Source organism: Engraulis encrasicolus, chromosome 17 (genome assembly GCF_034702125.1).
Source record: "Engraulis encrasicolus isolate BLACKSEA-1 chromosome 17, IST_EnEncr_1.0, whole genome shotgun sequence".
In the NCBI taxonomy this organism is placed as follows: Eukaryota; Metazoa; Chordata; class Actinopteri; order Clupeiformes; family Engraulidae; genus Engraulis; species Engraulis encrasicolus.
Window position 1 is genome coordinate 17894531 of NC_085873.1, and position 18010 is coordinate 17912540.

Genomic DNA, 18010 nt, shown 5'->3' on the forward strand with positions numbered 1-18010 from the left:
GTGTTCATTCATAACAATTGTCTATGGTTAGGCTACACCGAAGATAATATCTTGCGCAAGAGTGAGAAGACGCCATGCAAACCCCATGCCCCCACCCCTGTCATGAGCAGCAATCGAAGGCGGTTCTCGAGTGGCGAAGCCGGTTTCTATTTTGTTCATGGGTAGACTTGTCGCAGTTTGACTAGGGAACTCATGTTGTCAGACAACTGTCTGACACTGAATTCTAAGGCGAGAACGCGGTAAAATATTGACAAAATGATTATCAAGTTTTTGTGTGCGGTGATCACAAGGTCACTTTTTATTTTGGTATCTCTAATCGGAGTTTGGAGAGTGACTTATGTGAAAGAGAACAACAACTATTGGCTTCTCACTATTTTATATCTCCCACTTGTTGCTGAAATGATTATGACTTTAAAAAGAAGAAAAGGCAGTGACTACAAATGGTAAGTCGGCTGCATGCCATAACGTTTCCTGATGATGACTTTGAATGATGGGCTAAATTCACCAATTAATGTCGTTTCTGCCGCAGGTTTTCTCCAGCTATTTTGCTGTTTCTTATCAGCATCATCCCAACTATTTGGATTTTAGAGTTACATCACCAAAACACCAAATCAGATGAAGCGTCGGTAGGTTAATTAAAAAGGCCTATCTGTCATCTGTCATCTGGATTAGAACATGGGAAAGGAAATCCACACATGAGAAAATAAAAACAACAAAAATCAACAGCAAAAAAAACCCGCTTTAAGGGTGGGTTGCACCAACATGTCTTAACTTAAACTTAGTTTAGGCCTAAACTGAATTAAGTAAATCCATGCTTAAACAGGGTTTAAATTAATCCGAGATGTGTTGCACATCTTAAATTTAAACCTGGATTACCTAAACTGGTTTAATCAAGGATTAAAGTAAGTTTAAATATGTTCATCAATCCACCATTGACGTATGGTGAAATGAATGCCCAAATAGACAAATCATAGGCTAAAACTATTGTTGTCTACAAAATAAAATAAAAACCGATGAAGTACATGCCTAACAACAGTCGTTCAGTGCTCTGCAATGGCTTGTTTGATATATTTGTAAACACTGCACGCGTACCGGCCGTTACATTGTATCAACTGGCACTGACAGAAAGAGCGAAACCAACATGGCACGTCAGCGGGCATCAAACTTTTCATCATTTGAGAAAAACTTATTACTAGTATTAATGGAAGAATTTGGAAAAATTATAGAGGACAAAAAAACAGACAGTGTGACTTCTGAGAAAAAGGAACAGGCGTGGGCAGCATTGGCCGAGAAGTTTAATGGGGCAACTGGGATAAAGGAGGCCAGGGACAAGGGTCAGCTGAAAGGCTGCTGGAAAAACCTTAAGGCGAAAGCTAAAACCGATAAGGCAGAAGAGAGGAGGCAAATGTTCATGACTGGCGGGGGGGAATACAGAGATAATATTGACCCGCTGACGGAAAAAGTGTCATCATTAATCCCGCAGCAGATCTCCCCCCTCTCCAACCCATATGACGATGACGGAGCTCTGGATAGGAAAGACCTCGGTAAATATTGTTAACTGTGCTGCTTTGCTAACGTCAACACTCCACCAATATCATGTATGTGTCCATTAATGACGTTTTTCAGTACCATACGTCAGGTGCTAGCACCACAGCTAATGCCCAAAAAATGAAAAACTAATTGATCATTTATGCTTCGTAGTAGACGATAGTCCAGTCAACATTGTAGGCTAGCCTACGAAACATCAAGCCATGTCCGGCACCAATAACCTTCTTATTCTTCATATTAACTACTTAGCACTGATTTTAAACGAAATGGCAATGCATTATTCATGTCATGAATTTCTAACCGTTGTAACAGCATGGCAAAACATTTATTTAATACCCATTTCGTTAAGAAAGCTGCAGCTAGGCTTCAGTTAAGTGAACGAAGTGGGTTGGTCTCTTCGTTACTAAGGAAAGGACTACTTACTGAAAATGGCATACAGAACACACATTCCACAGAATCCAATGGCAATGCTGTTTTGTTTATGGGTATTTATTTACACAGCATCATTAGAAATGAACAGCTATGGTAGTGGTGGTAGCACTACCTACTGACTCCACCGTCATCTGGCATAGTCTAGAAACGAAGTTTGTTTACCGGCGTGAGTGACGTCCTACAGTTCCGGCCAGAGAGAGTTTACTAGAATATTTCTGTTCCGGCCATGAATTTAAAGAAACAGGCGCCGGACACAACAGGCTAAAACACAAGGGCATTGACACACCGTTTATTAGAACCATCCTTAGGCTACACTTATTTCTGCTGTTTTGTTTGGTGAATGGAATTATTTGTTATGGGCCTGGCTCATTAAGGTATGTGTTTCGGCAGATAACTCCATTGTTGTCTTGGACCTGGAGCCTATTGTGGATGCTGGGCCAACATCCACATCTCTGGGCCTACCGCCACCCAAAAGACCAAAAGTCCAGACCACCACACAAGAGCTCGTTGAGCTGGAGAGGGAAAGATGCCTATTGGACATTGAAAATGCAAAACTTTTCAATGAAGTTCTTCAGCTGAAGAAACAAGTGTTGGAAATGCAGAAGGAAAGGCTGGAGCGCAATCGAGCACTTGACAACCCTCTAGAGGAACTTTTAAATGATATGATATGATATGATGTAATGACTAATTAATAAATTAAATTGCTGTTTTTTTAAAGTAGGCCTATTATATTGTCACAACCACTGTCTCGTAAGTGGAAGCAACACTGAGGGAGACCACACCGATTTGTACGTTTTAAACAAAGACTTTATTTACAACATATGATATCAGCAATGTGAATTAACCAAATAATGTAGGCTATCAGTGAATGAGTGTTGTCAAAGGGGTGCAAGTGTGGTGCAAATCCGGGCTGTCACTGGCAATTTCCATTCTCCAGTGTCCTTGATGCATCAGCCACGGTTCCTTCCTGTAGGCCTAGGGATGACAAATTAAAACATTTCAATTATTTATGCTTTTCTGGCAAACAAACATAATATATAGGCTACATTATCATATACAGAAACATATAGTACTGACCTTAATTAGTCTGTGAAGTAGTTTTCAATCAGTGTTCTCCTCACAGCATATCCATGGGCATTTCCAGCATTTTGTGGGCCTGCTGGTAGGTCATCCTCATCTTCATCTTCATCCTCAATAAGGTCGTCGTTCCCTGGTAGCTCGTCCCCTATTCTTTTGCCCAAGTTGTACAAAACAGCCACAGCAACTATGATTGTTAGGGTGGTGTCAAGTTTGGTGCGGAGTCCCAGTTTTAAACAGGGAAATCTCCGCTTCCATACTCCAAACAGTCTCTCAACAACGACTCTTGTTCTTATGAGCTCTGTTGTAGTTCCTTTCAGCCTGCGTTTGGGGATTCAAAACTGCTATCATCAGGTAGGGGTGACAGGCATAGTCACTGTCACCCACTAGATAGCTACCTATTTCCCCCCCTACCAGCACTGCACAGATATGGCTGTTGTCGAAAATCCGACTGTCATGTGGATCCAGGCCATCTAGCTACAATGTTCGTGATCTGGGCCTGGTCATCACACACGACTTGGACATTGATGGTAAATCTCCCCTTCCGGTTCCATAAAAGTTCTGCAGTTTCTCCTCCAGGGTTGGATATTACATTGTCCGTACAGTCAATAGCCCCAATCACTCCAGGAAATCCTGCTTTTCTGTAAAATCCAGCTGTTGCCTGTCTATTTACCCCAAAACTAATAAATTGACCTCTCAGATTTGCAATGGCCTTTGACACCCTGCTCACAATTCTGCAGACTGTTGACTTGTGGACACCAAATAGATCCCCGTCCACCATCTGGAAACAGCCTGTGGCATAAAAGCGTAAAGCCACAAGGATCTGCAGAAATGGTGCCACAGCAGCATTCCTCTCACTTCTGTGCTTGATGGCTGGTCCAAGTTGTCCATTCAGGTAGAGCACAGTCTCTTTGGTGAATCTGTACCGCTGCAGAAACTCACTATTGCTGTAGAATTCAACAGGGTTTAACCTGTCTCGAATATTTCTCCGTGGAACTCTCTCTTGTAGCTCTTGCAGACGAATTACAGCAGCCATCTTGTCCAAATGATAAATTTAAACCTCCTCCAGGGGTGGTTTATATTAAACAGGCAATCCAGGTTTATCCTTGGATTAAAATCACTGGTGCAACAGACTCAGAATTAATCTAGGTTTAAGTGGGGAATTAAATCTGAGTTTAGCCATGGATTAGATTTAAGCAGAGATTAATGGAAACTAAGTTTAAACTGGGTTTAAATTTGGTGCAACACAACTAAAAATTAAACTTGGATTAAATGTAGATTAAAATTTAAACCACGTTGGTGCAACCCACCCGCTTTAACTCTATAGAAGATGTAAAGTCATACATTTTTATGCCGTGCATGCTTGTGGATTATACATTGAATATTATGTGGATGTTGTAGCTTTTAAGCTTCCTTAATTACTCAGTTATTAACTTTTTAAGTGTGTAGGATTGCCTGTCTTGCCCAGGGCTCACTTGTAAAAGAGACAATCCTCTCATTGCGCCCACACTGTAAAAACAAATATGAAACATATTTTTAATCCGTGATTGTAGTGCACCAGCCTGGATTCTGCAGAGAGCTTCAACAAAGCGTTAAACTTGACCTTGGTCCAACCGGCCAATGAGACTGCAGTGGACCCACTCCAGGTAAAACCACGCACTTCTCACCCCAGTCCCACACAGTCTCACTGAGGAGCCTATTGTGAGTCCTCTCACCACACACATATTTATTTTTCCTCTGGCTCTTATGTCAAAATGACTTTTCCAGTCTTGGTTAGCCATTAAAATGAAAAGGCCCAAGCACCCGCCCCTCAATAAAAACAATTACGAAGTCCTCAGCACAGTGGCCTGTTTGTGAGAGCCAGTTGGCCAAAGGCGTCACTGGTGGACTGTGGTGGTCAGTCGTTTTCTCAAAAGGCTGTTTCATTTGGCCTTCAAAAGATGTTTTTTTTTTTTTTTTTCAAGAAACATGGACCACTGACCTGCCTTTCCCCTCTCTGGGGGTGTACTGGTGATTACAATTTTTCCATTTATGTCAAGAAAAATCTCAAGTGATTTGAGTTTGGTAATTTTTTATTTGGTGTAGTTATTTCAGATGGTATGCGGTGTAATTTCAAGAATGTCTTTGGTTGTTCTAAAGGCAACTTCTGATAGTTCCAGGGCATGCATTTAATCTCTTCAAATAACCCTTCCAGTGAAATCGTCTCAAGTGATGCCATGCTGCTCCGATAGCCTTCAGTGATGCTATCAGACATGTCCTCAGAGGGGAAGTTTGGGGAAAGTGTCGCACATCCTCTTCTTCACAATCAGCCCACTGACCAAGTGCCCTCTCAGTTTGTGTATATCTACTCCAAGAAATTGATGGTCCTAAAGCTTTTTCAAGCCTTCTGAAACATTAGAAGGATATCAATTATTTATATTCATATTGATTACTAATTTAAGGATGACACTAAGGGTCTAGCACCTACAGTGGTTTCTTTAATGATTACCGTCAGCAGTAGGGGTAGCTGAGGGGCCCAACATTATGTAATTTTTTTCTTTGTTTTGTTGCACAATATGATAAAACTATAAGTGCAAAACATTTCTTTATGGACACGTTAGGTTTGGGGATTATTTTGGTCTGGGCACAGTTACGTATTCTTAAGTTTTGTTACTGTGTGTGTGTGTGTGTGTGTGTGTGTGTGTGTGTGTGTGTGTGTGTGTGTGTGTGTGTGTGTGTGTGTGTGTGTGTGTGTGTGTGTGTGTTTGTCACTGCCACTGTCCCAGCATACAATGCAGTCTGCATGTTCCAATGTTCCAATGTCTGAACCCTGTATTTCAATTCAATTTGTTTTGTATTTCTCCCCAATGCCTGTCTTTTTGTCTGTGTGTGTGTGTGTGTGTGTGTGTGTGTGTGTGTGTGTGTGTGTGTGTGTGTGTGTGTGTGTGTGTGTGTGTGTGTGTGTCTGTGTGTCTGTGTGTCTGTGTGTGCGTTTGTATGTGCATGGCGCCAGAGTACATTGCAGTTCATGGCCCAGGTGTGCTTCAATGACTGGACCCTGTATCAATTCTTCCGACCATATTTGTATTTGTATTGTCTATATCTCTGTGTGTGTGTGTGTGTGTGTGTGTGTGTGTGTGTGTGTGTGTGTGTGTGTGTGTGTGTGTGTGTGTGTGTGTGTGTGTGTGCACATGACACCTCCAGAGTACGTTGCAGTTTGCGGCCCAGGTGTGCTCCAACGACTGGATCCTGGCGCTGCACCAGATCCTGCTGATCCTGCTGATCGTGGGGAAGTGGCTGATGCCCATCGGGGGCGGCTTCACCCGGGACCAGCTCTCCCAGCTGCTGCTGGTCTTTGTGGGCACCGCCGCAGACATCCTGGAGTTCACCAGCGAGACGCTGTCAGACATCAAGTGAGTCACACACATTAGTCAGAGAACTTATATATTGAATCGTTCAGAGGTGTCCATTCCGAGGTCCAGAAAGTTAGAACCCTGCCACTGTTTCCTTCCAACACAGGTGACAATAAGTAGCTGGTCTACCTTAGCCTGGTTCACACCAGACGTTGTGTGTGTAGCTTCGGCGCACCCTGGCGGAGCAGAGCTACACACACTACCGTCTGGTACACGGCCATAGAGCACGCTCCGTCTCCAACCAGAAAATAGGCTGAGAATTTATTGCTTCAAAATCAACGGTAACTCACATTGAGGAGTCACAAGACAGATTAGAGACTATATTGAGTCTTTAAAGATTAACAGGAAGGTTTTTGAAGGAATTTGTTGTTGAGGAGGCCGTGCCGAAGCAATAAATTCTCAGCCCAGTGAACCAGGCTAGGTGTACCTGTCTTGAGTGCTCAATATTTAGGTGATTGGATCAAATTTGTGGCAGGGTTTTTAACTTTCTGAACCCGGGATTGACACCTCTGATCATGTTGTGCATACTGTATATGAATCATGCAAGTACCCTGTTACTGCCACAGACATCTTGAAGTTCACAAGGGATTCCCTGGACTTTTGGGAGACAGCTATCAAACACTTTTAGTCAGGGACTAGACTGTCAAGACCCAAAACCTGTACTTCTGTCTGACTGTGACTGACTTCCTCATTACTTAAATAATCGGTAGTATCCCATCATCACAAGCCCCCTTAGAGTTTTGATGCTTTTTCAAACTGCTAAAACAATATCATTTAAAATGCACATTAGGAACAGGTTACTACATTCAGTGTTAGGAATAGTTATTGAAGCGTATTACATGTAATAGTAGTAGTCTATTATAAACAATATTTACGGTCCAACATCTTTAACTGTGCCCCTGGTAGTTATATGTGGTAGTTAGCTACACTGAAGATTATCAAAGCAGTGTGGCAATGTGAGTCTGCAACGGTTTCACCACCTGCTGTGTGTTCCATACTAAACATGCAGGCCTGTCACGACAAACTGAGCAAACTTGCCAGTTGCCTAGGTGCAAGCTGAAAGGGGCCACCCTGGTAATGATTGGTCATTCTACTGTACTGTATTCACCTGATGGCAATGACAACTCTGTGAACGTGGGAGCACGCTCTAAATTGAATGACCGAAAAGTGCAATGATACTGCTATCGAAATCTCTCTTGACAGGGGCTCTCGCCAATAATTTGAAGGGGGGGGGGGGGGGACTAGGTCCCTCTTTGCTAGGGCCCCCAAATACCTTGAAACAACCCTGTGTACATGTTATCTGGTGTTTAGTGATGTAAGATATGTGTGGAGTCTGTGCGTGTGTCTGTCTGTCTGTGCGTGCGTGTGCATGAAAAGGGAAATGCTGTAATACAAAAGGGAAGAGGTCAGCAGGCAGGAAACCGCATCATGTGGGTCAGGATGGTGTGGAGATGTCTTGGGGAGATGTCTTTGACCACTGTGGCTAAAGACAGCCTCTTCCAAAGTACCATGCGAGCAACGGAGAAGCTTTTACGGGCTACTGACTATTTATGTTGTGGAGGTTTTACAAAAAATATAGAATAAGATAATATTGTCGGTCAAGACAGAGTAGGTTGCCTATAAAACCTTTATAATGAGAGAGCTAGAGAGTGAGAAAGAGAGAGAGAGAGAGAGAGAGAGAGAGAGAGAGAGAGAGAGAGAGAGAGAGAGAGAGAGAGAGAGAGAGAGAGAGAGAGAGAGAGAGAGAGAGCAAGGTCATCCCTGAGGCCTCAAAAAGTAAGCACGTAAGTAAATGAAATTTGGACATTTTAGATGCATATCTTTTCAGATATATGCACTTTAGGTCAAACATTTGGACACACCTTCTCATTCAATTAATTCTCTTTATTGCTGTGGCAGTACCTGAGCACTCCATTTAAGAGGCCTCTTAAATGTACTCTACGTCTCTACTTATTATCTCTTTCACAAATGAAGAGAGAATCAGGTCCTTCTCATGCCAAGTACAGTACAGCATTCATTCCCATACCCTTACAAGAGCCCTCAAAATGCATACAATGCAGATGTCTAGAAGCCATTAACAACCAGTGTGGAAATAAATACATTAAAGATCTCAGCACGTCAGACTATTTTTGTTAAAATATGACCAGTGTGCTTTTTTTTGCTAAAGTAAGCAATATGAGCCAGGACAGTTTTTTTTAAATTCTGGACTGCTTTTCCTGTCTCGGACCGACCACAATACCAAAGAGCTCATATTCTGATAATATCCAGGGGGGTGCGCTCTCAGAATGACCACTAATGCAAAATCCAGAGGAGCCCAGTCAGTCCGCCTTTTGTGGTTTCTGTTATGTGCGTGTAACATGTGTTATCCACATGTACTGTACTTCAGAGGATGCAGTATTAGATTTCACAAAGCGCGTTGTTTGGATTGTATGGTAATGGCCATAGTCTTGGTTGTGTTTGAACAAACGTTATGCTTCAATCTTGAAACAGCTTGAAACAGCTACAATAGCTGTTAGGATCACCAAATACAATTATATTAAGGATTTGTTTAACAATTATTCTGTGGTGATTAAAAAAAGTAATAATTATGTATATAATGCATTATAAGTATTCTTTGTCAACACAACACACAGTATATATGAAGACCTGGAAGACCTCTCCCCCACTGCACTCTGATGGTTATGTGGTCATTGTTTCCATAGCTGGACATTTTAATAGGTATGTATTCCTTACTTTATTTTTCTCTTGCCCTCCCTCCCTCTCTGTTTCTTTCTCTCTCTCTCTCTCTCTCTCTCTCTCTCTCTCTCTCTCTCTCTCTCTCTCTCTCTCTCTCTCTCTCTCTCTCTCTCTCTCTCTCTCTCTCTAGGAATAATAACTTCGCTCTGGTTTACATCATCTTGGCTGTGTGGACCTGGACTATGCTGCAGTTCCCCCTCCATCTATCAGGTCAGTAGTCAAATTGAGGTTTTCGAGCTGTCTCTCTCCATGTCAGCAACCTTAGCTGAAGTTTTAGGCTTCATAATTTTCAGCATAGAAAACCAATGCTTGCTTTTGTGTAGGAGTCCACAGTATGGTGCCCAGTCTGCACAAACAGAAATTTATTTGGGAGTATTTGGTCATTCATTTTTGATTGCGCAGAAAGATGCCAGTCATAAGAATGCCAGATATTGGTTACAGATCAAGGAACAGTGAACACATATGGCTGTAACAGGAAGTAAGAACAGTGTTAGTACTGAATATGGCCTCTCCTGTATGCTCTTCCATGGCTGAAGTGCCCTTGAGCAATGCACCTAACTTCACATTGCTCCAGGGACTGAAATATTAATATCCTGAAAAACGAAATAAATGTAAGTCTTTTTTTTTTTTTTTTTGGAAGTGTCAGTTAAGTGTAATGTGACGTAAGGCACCTAACCTCACATTGCTGCAGGGATTGTAACCAATGAGCTGCGCCTAAATAAATATGAATTGTTTTGGATAAACAGGACAGCTAGGGGGCACTACACATCAGTTCCAACAAAGTGCAGAGCAGTGCTCTGACAACATTTCATTCCATTGTTTTCAATACAACGGACGTCGGTCGTTGATTACAGTACAATCGAGTTCTATTTTTGCCGGAGACGCTGATTAAAACCCATTGTTGAACGCACCAGCTGCTATGATTGTTTGATGCATAGAGTGTGCCGCCAGCATATATTGGCAACCGAAATGGTCAGAACTGATAGGCCTATTGCTCCACAATGCTTTCTTAAATGATGTGCATTGCCTTCAGTGTAATGTAATGTAATGTGAAGTAAAAGTGAAAGTCCATCTGGGAAACTCAAACTCCCACTGTCATTATGACACAGCACTCCACAGCACACAAGGAAATTGCATTTATGCCTCACCCGAACAAGGTGGGCAGCCCCCAATGGCTCCCCAAGGGAGCAGTGCGGTGGGACAGTACCCAGTCATGGAGGAGGATGGGGTAGAACACTGGTTAATGAGAACCCATAAAAGTACACATTTCTTTGTGAAGCAACTTAAAGGGACACTGTGTGAGATTTTTAGTTGTTTATTTCCAGAATTCATGCTACCCATTCAATAATGTTACCTTTTTCATGAATACTTATCACCACCATCAAAATCTAAGTATTCATTATGACTGGGAAAAAATACATTTTTCATACATGAAAAGGGGGATCTTCTCCATGGTCCGCCATTTTGAATTTCCAGAAATAGCCATTTTTAGCTGCAAAAATGACTGTATATGGGCCATACTACAAAATATTGATTTATTACTTAGTAAACTTTCATGAAAAGATCAAATCTGGCAATAGACAACACATTTTCAATGAGCAGCATAGTTGCAGTACCTTTTTTGACCATTTCCTGCACAGTGTCCCTTTAAGGAATTACATTCACAATAAAAAATCTTAATCTTTTCATGGGACAAGATGGTAGGTGTTTGTTGTCATGTCATGTCAACACTATGGCTATGGTTACATGATATTTTTAAATCCGAAGTAATCAATCAAATTAAAATAGATCGGATTTAAAGTTATTTTGCGACGTGTATACATGGCACTTTCACTTAAATCTGAATAGACGTCTGGGGAAAAGAAAGCATTGCGATTGTACTGAGGACATACGTGCTGAGTTAGCCAAATAGGGCACGGGGGCGTGGTCGCCAAACTCAGATACCACCGGGATGCAGGTCATCTTCAGCCCGAAAATGTTTGCCTCAGCCCGGTTGAAATGTTAACATATGGGATCTTGAGCGGAATTTTGACAGTGGTGGCTAACTGTGTCGAAACGAATGGCAAGGGGGGGGTGTTGAACAGGTCTGGCCGCGCACGCAGACACGGTCAGTGTGAAAGGCAGAGTAGAACACACCGGAACACATCCGTCTTCTCGCTGCCGCCACGCCACGCTCTGATGTTAAACTGGCCTAATGTAATTTGTTGTGTGTACCACTCAGTGATGTCGTCGGACGCGGACGACCTGGAGGGCCAGGGTGGGGGCTCCTCTTTCCTGTCAAAGCACCAGGCGGACATCTGGCAGATCGTGGAGACACTCTTCATCCAGGACGGGCCCTTCCTGCTGGTGCGCCTGGTGGTCATGTTCCACTTCCGCATCGTGCACCAGATGCTCATCTTCTTCGCCATCAAGAACTTCCTGGTGGTGGTGCTCAACATCTACCGCCTGATGGTGCTCGTCCAGGACTTCAAGTCAGGGCTCTAAATTATTCAATTTAATTTAAAGCAGGGCTCTAAATTAACACCAGCCAAGTGACCAAATGCCTGTAAAATTTCAGTTTGGCTGGTAGAAAAGACCAACTTATCTGGTCACTTTGATCCATTAGTGAATGTGTGTTTGGCTAGTGAGATTAATATCTGCTAGCCATGTTGGCTGGGGATGGAAAGGGTTAATTTGGAGCCCTGCGTGTGAACGTGGGTAGTCTCTTGCATACAGCACCTACTGTATATGCACATGCATTACATCACATGTAGCAGACGAACTGTGGCCCTTGAAGGTATTCCAAATGTGCCTTGAAATCATTTCAAAATAGTGTGTGTGTGTGTGTGTGTGTGTGTGTGTGTGTGTGTGTGTGTGTGTGTGTGTGTGTGTGTGTGTGTGTGTGTATGTGTGTGTGTGTGTGTGTGAGTGTGTGTGTGTGTGTGTGTGTGTGTGTGTGTGTGTGTGTGTGTGTGTGCGTGCGTGCGTCTTTGTGTGTCTTTGTGTGTGTGTGTGTGTCTTTGTGTGTGTGTGTGTGTGTGTGTGTCTTTGTGTGTGTGTTTCTGTGGACTATTTGAGTTGTACTATTTGTTGGGTCAGAGGTTGGCCCCGAACATCTTTGAAAATTTCAATTGGGCCCAGTTGGGAAAGGTTGGAAACCCCTGACAGAAAAAAATAGGCCTATATAAGTTCCACATTGACCATTTCGCTTTAACGTTACTCACAATCTTTTTGGCTTAGAAGGTGCAAAATGGTCAGTGTACCGGAGTTCTACATTTTTTTCTAATAAAGCAACCTATGGCTCATCATCAACACGCCTGCCAGCTGAGGTGTACTAAAAAATCACAAGATGTCCATAACGACTAAGAAAAGAGGATATCAACAGCTTCCCAGACATAACCATCATACTATCACACACATCCATCATGATGCATCCAGGACTTCAAGCTGACCAAGTGTCTCTCACATACATACTCGCCCATATTACATTACTTTACATTATATTTGACAGATGCCTTTATCCAAAATGACTTACAAACTAGGACATGAATAGCATACAGGACATAAGAGTCATACAAACACACAGATTCAACATGACACACGCAGGACTTATAATCAACCTGGTCAGAGTCTCTTTCTATTTTGCATCTCCCCCTCACACGCACACATACACTTCCACTAAATCTGGACCCGCTCCTTATTTCTGTGACGCTGCACAGAATTCTGTGACTAAGTGTGCCTGGTCATCTCATGCAATTCAAATTACATTGTGTTTCAGAGTCATGAAACATTTCCGATGGCTCAATGGGGCAGGCTTCAGGCTAAAACACACTAGTTCTGCCATTATTCAGACCAATGCTCACAGAGCTTAGTAGTCGTGATAGCCAGACTATCTTTCACCTGATCTTTCACACGCACACACACCCCCACACAGATCTGCACTTCCATTGGCTGTGACACATGCAGGAAGTCTGCGGCAGCGTAGTCGGTTAGCACGCGTCCAGGAACGCAAACTGTGTGATAAGGTCTGTCGCGTGCATTTTTGGAGACTTCGCAGGAATAAACACTTGGTTTCACTGAGCTTTAGAGTTGTAAATATTTGTAGATGACCTGGGTCAGTTAAGGGCAATAGGGTTAATTAGGGGAAGATGGCATCGGATTAAAGTGTCTTTGAACCACAAATGCGCCCTACCTAAGGCTGTTGACAGCCTCCAGGATGCAAATATGCTGGATTTAATGTTAAATATTCTACTAGTGCATTGTAGATATGCTTTATTCTACTGTTATTGTATAAAATCCACAACTTCTATTAGAAATGTGAAATTTGATAAGCAGTTTCACAGGAGTACGGAATTTAATTTTTGTATGTATCTGAATGCCTCAGATTTATTTGCACTTGTCATGACAGAAGTTGTAAAGGCAAAGAAGTTGGCGACACCACATATACTGTAATAGTAGTATGGCAATTATACTGTAATCACTAATGGTGCTATAAGTACTTTATAAATGTAGTATTTTTTCTTTTTGTATGTGAATAATAATACTGCTTTGCTTTGCCAAATCACAGCAAAGACTGCTTTTCCATGCTTGTCACATGAAAAAATAAAAACATTTTTCTAACCATTTCGGCAGGAATGCTGTGAAATGTGAAAGCGGGTGTTCCATTTTGAAATGTGAAAGCAGCGTTCCTTTTGCTTGTGTGTGTCTGTGTGTGTGTGTGTGTGTGAGTGTGAGTGTGAGTGTATGTGTGTGAATGTGTTCATTTTTATAAACTATGCTCAGTGCAGCCACACAGCTGTTGTGAAAAGTACAAACCGCCTGCAGCCTTTAACATGATGAGTCTTGTGTTTCCTGGTTAAAAGAGCTTGGCATCGATCCACTTGAGCTCTTGGTGGAACGTCAGACCAGATTAGGTTGAACACTTTTTTTTTGTTTTCTGGTGTGTCAAGATAAACACCACAGAGTGTCTTGCTTGTGTTTGAGGGTGAGAGCATACTGATGGCCATATAATGCAGTTGGGGAAGCAGGCACATCTCATTGGCAATCAGAATCTAGTGGAACAGTAATTGATTTTTTATTTTTGAAGGTACACTGTTTAGGATATTGGCCAGAGTAGATATTGCAACTATGCTGCTCATTGAAACTGTGCTGCCTATAGCCAAATTTGATCCTTTCACGAATATTTACTAAATAAAGAACTAATATTTACTAGTATGGTCAAATTACAGTAAGTTTTGCTGCTAAAAGTGCAGTCATAAGTGCAGTTTTCCCAGTCATAATGAATTGCATGGTGTTGGTAAGTATTCGTGGGAAAAAAACAATTTGAATGGGCAGCATGAATACTAAACAATATTACACAGTGCACCTTTAGACGTTTCATTTTAAAATATTTAATTAGACTTTTCTCACTCTCCTTTTTATGTTGACAGCTTAATGTCTATGCAGCATGTAACATTCGAGTTCATCATGAACATTTGAGTTGCCATATCACAAACTTCATCCTTTCTCTTTTTTGCCATGGACATTTAACACAACGATCAACTTCAAGCTGTCTTTTGGCTTTAACACTTACAAACATCATACTGAATGTTCATAAAGGACCAGGGATGTCACATGTCCATATTCATCTGCCATCTTGAATGAACCAAAGAGTATGCAACCTAGTTTCGAATCTCTTGTATTTCCACCTTATGCCATGGTAAACTCACAATAGCTATGGATGCTGTCAGTTGAAGGCAAAAAGTCCCAATTATTAATATCAAGCATGGTAGAAAGTATATTCAGAAGAATTACTGCATGTACTCAGCGCTAGATTGGGCCTTGTTTTGCATTTCACATTGTAATGAAATCAATAAACTTTTTACAATGCTCAATTTCTTTGGCATAGCGGTTTATGACTCTTTAATGTCAGTCAACAGCATGAACAAGTCCCTTGAAAAAACAATTCAGACTTAATCAAGCACCAGAAACTTCTATAGGGAGTGTTTAAAAGTGTCCTCTACCACTTGCTACTGTGCTACTACGAGGTACGTCTGCGGTCTGGAATTGGGACAAAAACACGCCTTTTTCATTGCTGAAAAAAGGTCTGAAAAAGTCTAGGAAAAGGTTTCGCTGGTGTTTATTCATCTCTATGTAGGATGAGCTTATAGTTAGCCTATACATTTGTATGACAGGGCTAACCCCAGGGCCTACTACAAGTACTATGGGTGACTCAGTCACCAGTTCAGCCATGGCAGTGTGTACTGTATGTCTTGGTGCAAGCTGTCAAAATCCCCTCGCCCCCACCCCTTCATGTTTATCACTGTGCCAGACACCCCTTATCAGAGAGAGGAGTAGGGCCTCGCTAGACCAAACAGAGAGCTGTACTTAAAAAGCATGCCACTACTTGTGTGTTACATTCTGGGTTTGTTTGGGAGATGATGATGATGATGATGCATCTGCAATTATTTGTTGCCTTCCACAGAACTTGTCCGGACATCCAAGTTATCTCATCCTAAAAATCAGTGATTATTGCTGATGAGGGGGACACTGGGTTAGTTTCATTTTCCCAATAGGCAACTATTGCTGGGGATTTTATGGGAACTCCATAGTGGGTCGATGAATACCGGTGAACTGACGCACTGTAATGCATGATTTGTTCCAGCCTGCCCAGGGTCACACTGAAACCATGAGCAACAAGTCTCTCCACAGCTTGTCAGAACAACTCCCACAAACTTTTTGCAGTCTTTCAGTTTAAAAAAAAAAACATTGTTCATTTTTAACACTGATGGGAAATAAACATCAAATGAGTCACCAACAGGAAACTGTGCAAACTGTTCAGTCATTCAAATGGAAAAACGCCTTCTTCTGTGACACAAAAGCAGTAGCAACTTATGACCAGCAGATGGCCCCATGTTCCAGGCAGACAAAGAGTCCTGGATTGAAATTGCTCAACATCAACGCCTGACTTAATATTTAAACACAGAAGATAAGAAACATTGTGCAGTCTTTTTTTCATGTCTTCGAGCTGAGAATTGGAGACTTGTCTCAGTTGAGAATTCATTTTCCTCCGGAATGTGTTCTTGCTCACAAATCACTGGATCATTCATTGAAGTATTTCCTTTCCTCACGTCAAGACGTATTTCATCGACAATGCCAGAAAATATAGAAGTGGAATTAAATTCCGGCATATCAATGTTCATCTCTGTGACTGATATGATATAAAAACAAACCACTTCCGATTCAACATGCCACAGCGGTGCGCATAGGCTAAAGCACACACAGCATTGTCCTGTGTAAATCTGGCTTCTTCTCTTATGCAATACCCAAACTAGAGAGAAAAAAATGATGGGGGGAAAATCCATACTTATGCAATGGTTCAAACCTATCAGTGACAAGGCCACAACAATGAGATTATTTCACTCTATCACCCCTTCAGTGAAAACTATTACGGAAAGGGCATGAAGGGTCTCACAGTAGGGGTCACTTGTGTCAATGGCAATTTTGTGTTTGGGTCTGCAAATCAGACCACTGTGATTTCACAGTCTGCCCTGTTATTCACTAGGACTTAGGCAATAAGTCAACCTTGTGCACATTTATTTCCTGAAATTTTGCCGTGGCTATTTGGATGGATACATGGTGACAAATGGCAAATAAGAAAATAAGAGAACAACTAGGCATTCTGATTGCGGACTGTCACAGATTTTGCTTAGCAGTGACATAAACGGCAAGTTGAGAATTTCATCCTTACATGGAAGTATGATGTCACTGGCTTATAAAAGGTGTCCTTGGGCTTCTCAGGTTTATGGCTTTTCAGCTCTTCTGTTTTTTTTTCTATGAAGGTCAGTTTTGTACAACTGCATGAAACTCAAGCCATCGGGGTAATACGATGGCAAGACCTATTTGTAGGCCCTATCTGAAATCACATTTGATAGTGATGAAGACCATGAAGATGGTGGTGATGATGATGGTGCTGCTGTTGATGATGATGGTGGTGCTTCTTATGGTGGTGATGATTGCCATTATACATGTTGTATTGCAAATATGAATAATAATAATAATAATAATAATAATAATAATAATAATAATAATAATAATAATAATAAAATAGCTCAGTCTCTGAGCTGTGGACATTTCAGTACCAAGGGTTGTTCAAAGACAGCAGTGGTTCCCAAACCTGTTGGAACCCCATAGCACCCCATACACCATAGAACCATAGAATAGAGACTGTTGTTACCAACCAATTCTTGGAATGATTGTATTATATGCAAGTGTATTTAAGGTTTTTTGCAGTCCGCAACCTCCTCGTCTCCACATTCCCTTTGGAAACTGAAGCCTAGCTGTAGGTCTATAGCATAGAGCAAATTGTGGCTGACGGCAGCATGTTATATTAAGGGATGTACCAAATCCTGATTTTTAAAGTTCTGCTGGATATCAAATCCACTGCTTAAGATTTGTTCGAATCTAAAACCGAATACCAAATCTGGCCACAATCACTGAACTCAACATACAATGATTACATTTTCATAATTCAATCTTTCTATGTAATAAAGAAGTAACACGTCCCTCAACATTTTTGCTTCTGAGCGTCACAGCCTCTTTGTGACAGTCTTCAGTATAGTTCCTTTAAAAATGTTCTTCCTTGTGTTTTTTTCTTTGAATTATCAAACTATTACAACAGTTTTGGCCCTGCCCCAACTTTTTTGAGATTTGTTTCCCTTAAAACAGTATTTTTTCCCTCTTTAACAGTTGACATGTTCACTTTGCACAATTCTCCATCTTATTAACTGATTGCATGTTTTGAAAATAACAGCCTTTTGTTTTTGTTTACATAATACCAAGTGTCTCAACTTTTTGCAATCTGATTT

At 41.6% G+C, this 18010-nt stretch overlaps 1 protein-coding gene across 1 annotated transcript; it reads left to right on the plus strand.

Moving 5' to 3' along the window:
- Window positions 1-8: 8 nt before the first annotated feature.
- On the plus strand, window positions 9-14963 carry LOC134467643 (transmembrane protein 26-like). The gene is made up of 6 exons (XM_063221481.1): window positions 9-443; window positions 530-626; window positions 4611-4703; window positions 6241-6449; window positions 9316-9395; window positions 11407-14963. The coding sequence occupies exons 1-6, from the start codon at window positions 256-258 to the stop codon at window positions 11667-11669; spliced, it is 930 nt and encodes a 309-aa protein (XP_063077551.1). The 5' UTR covers window positions 9-255; the 3' UTR covers window positions 11670-14963.
- Window positions 14964-18010: the final 3047 nt, after the last annotated feature.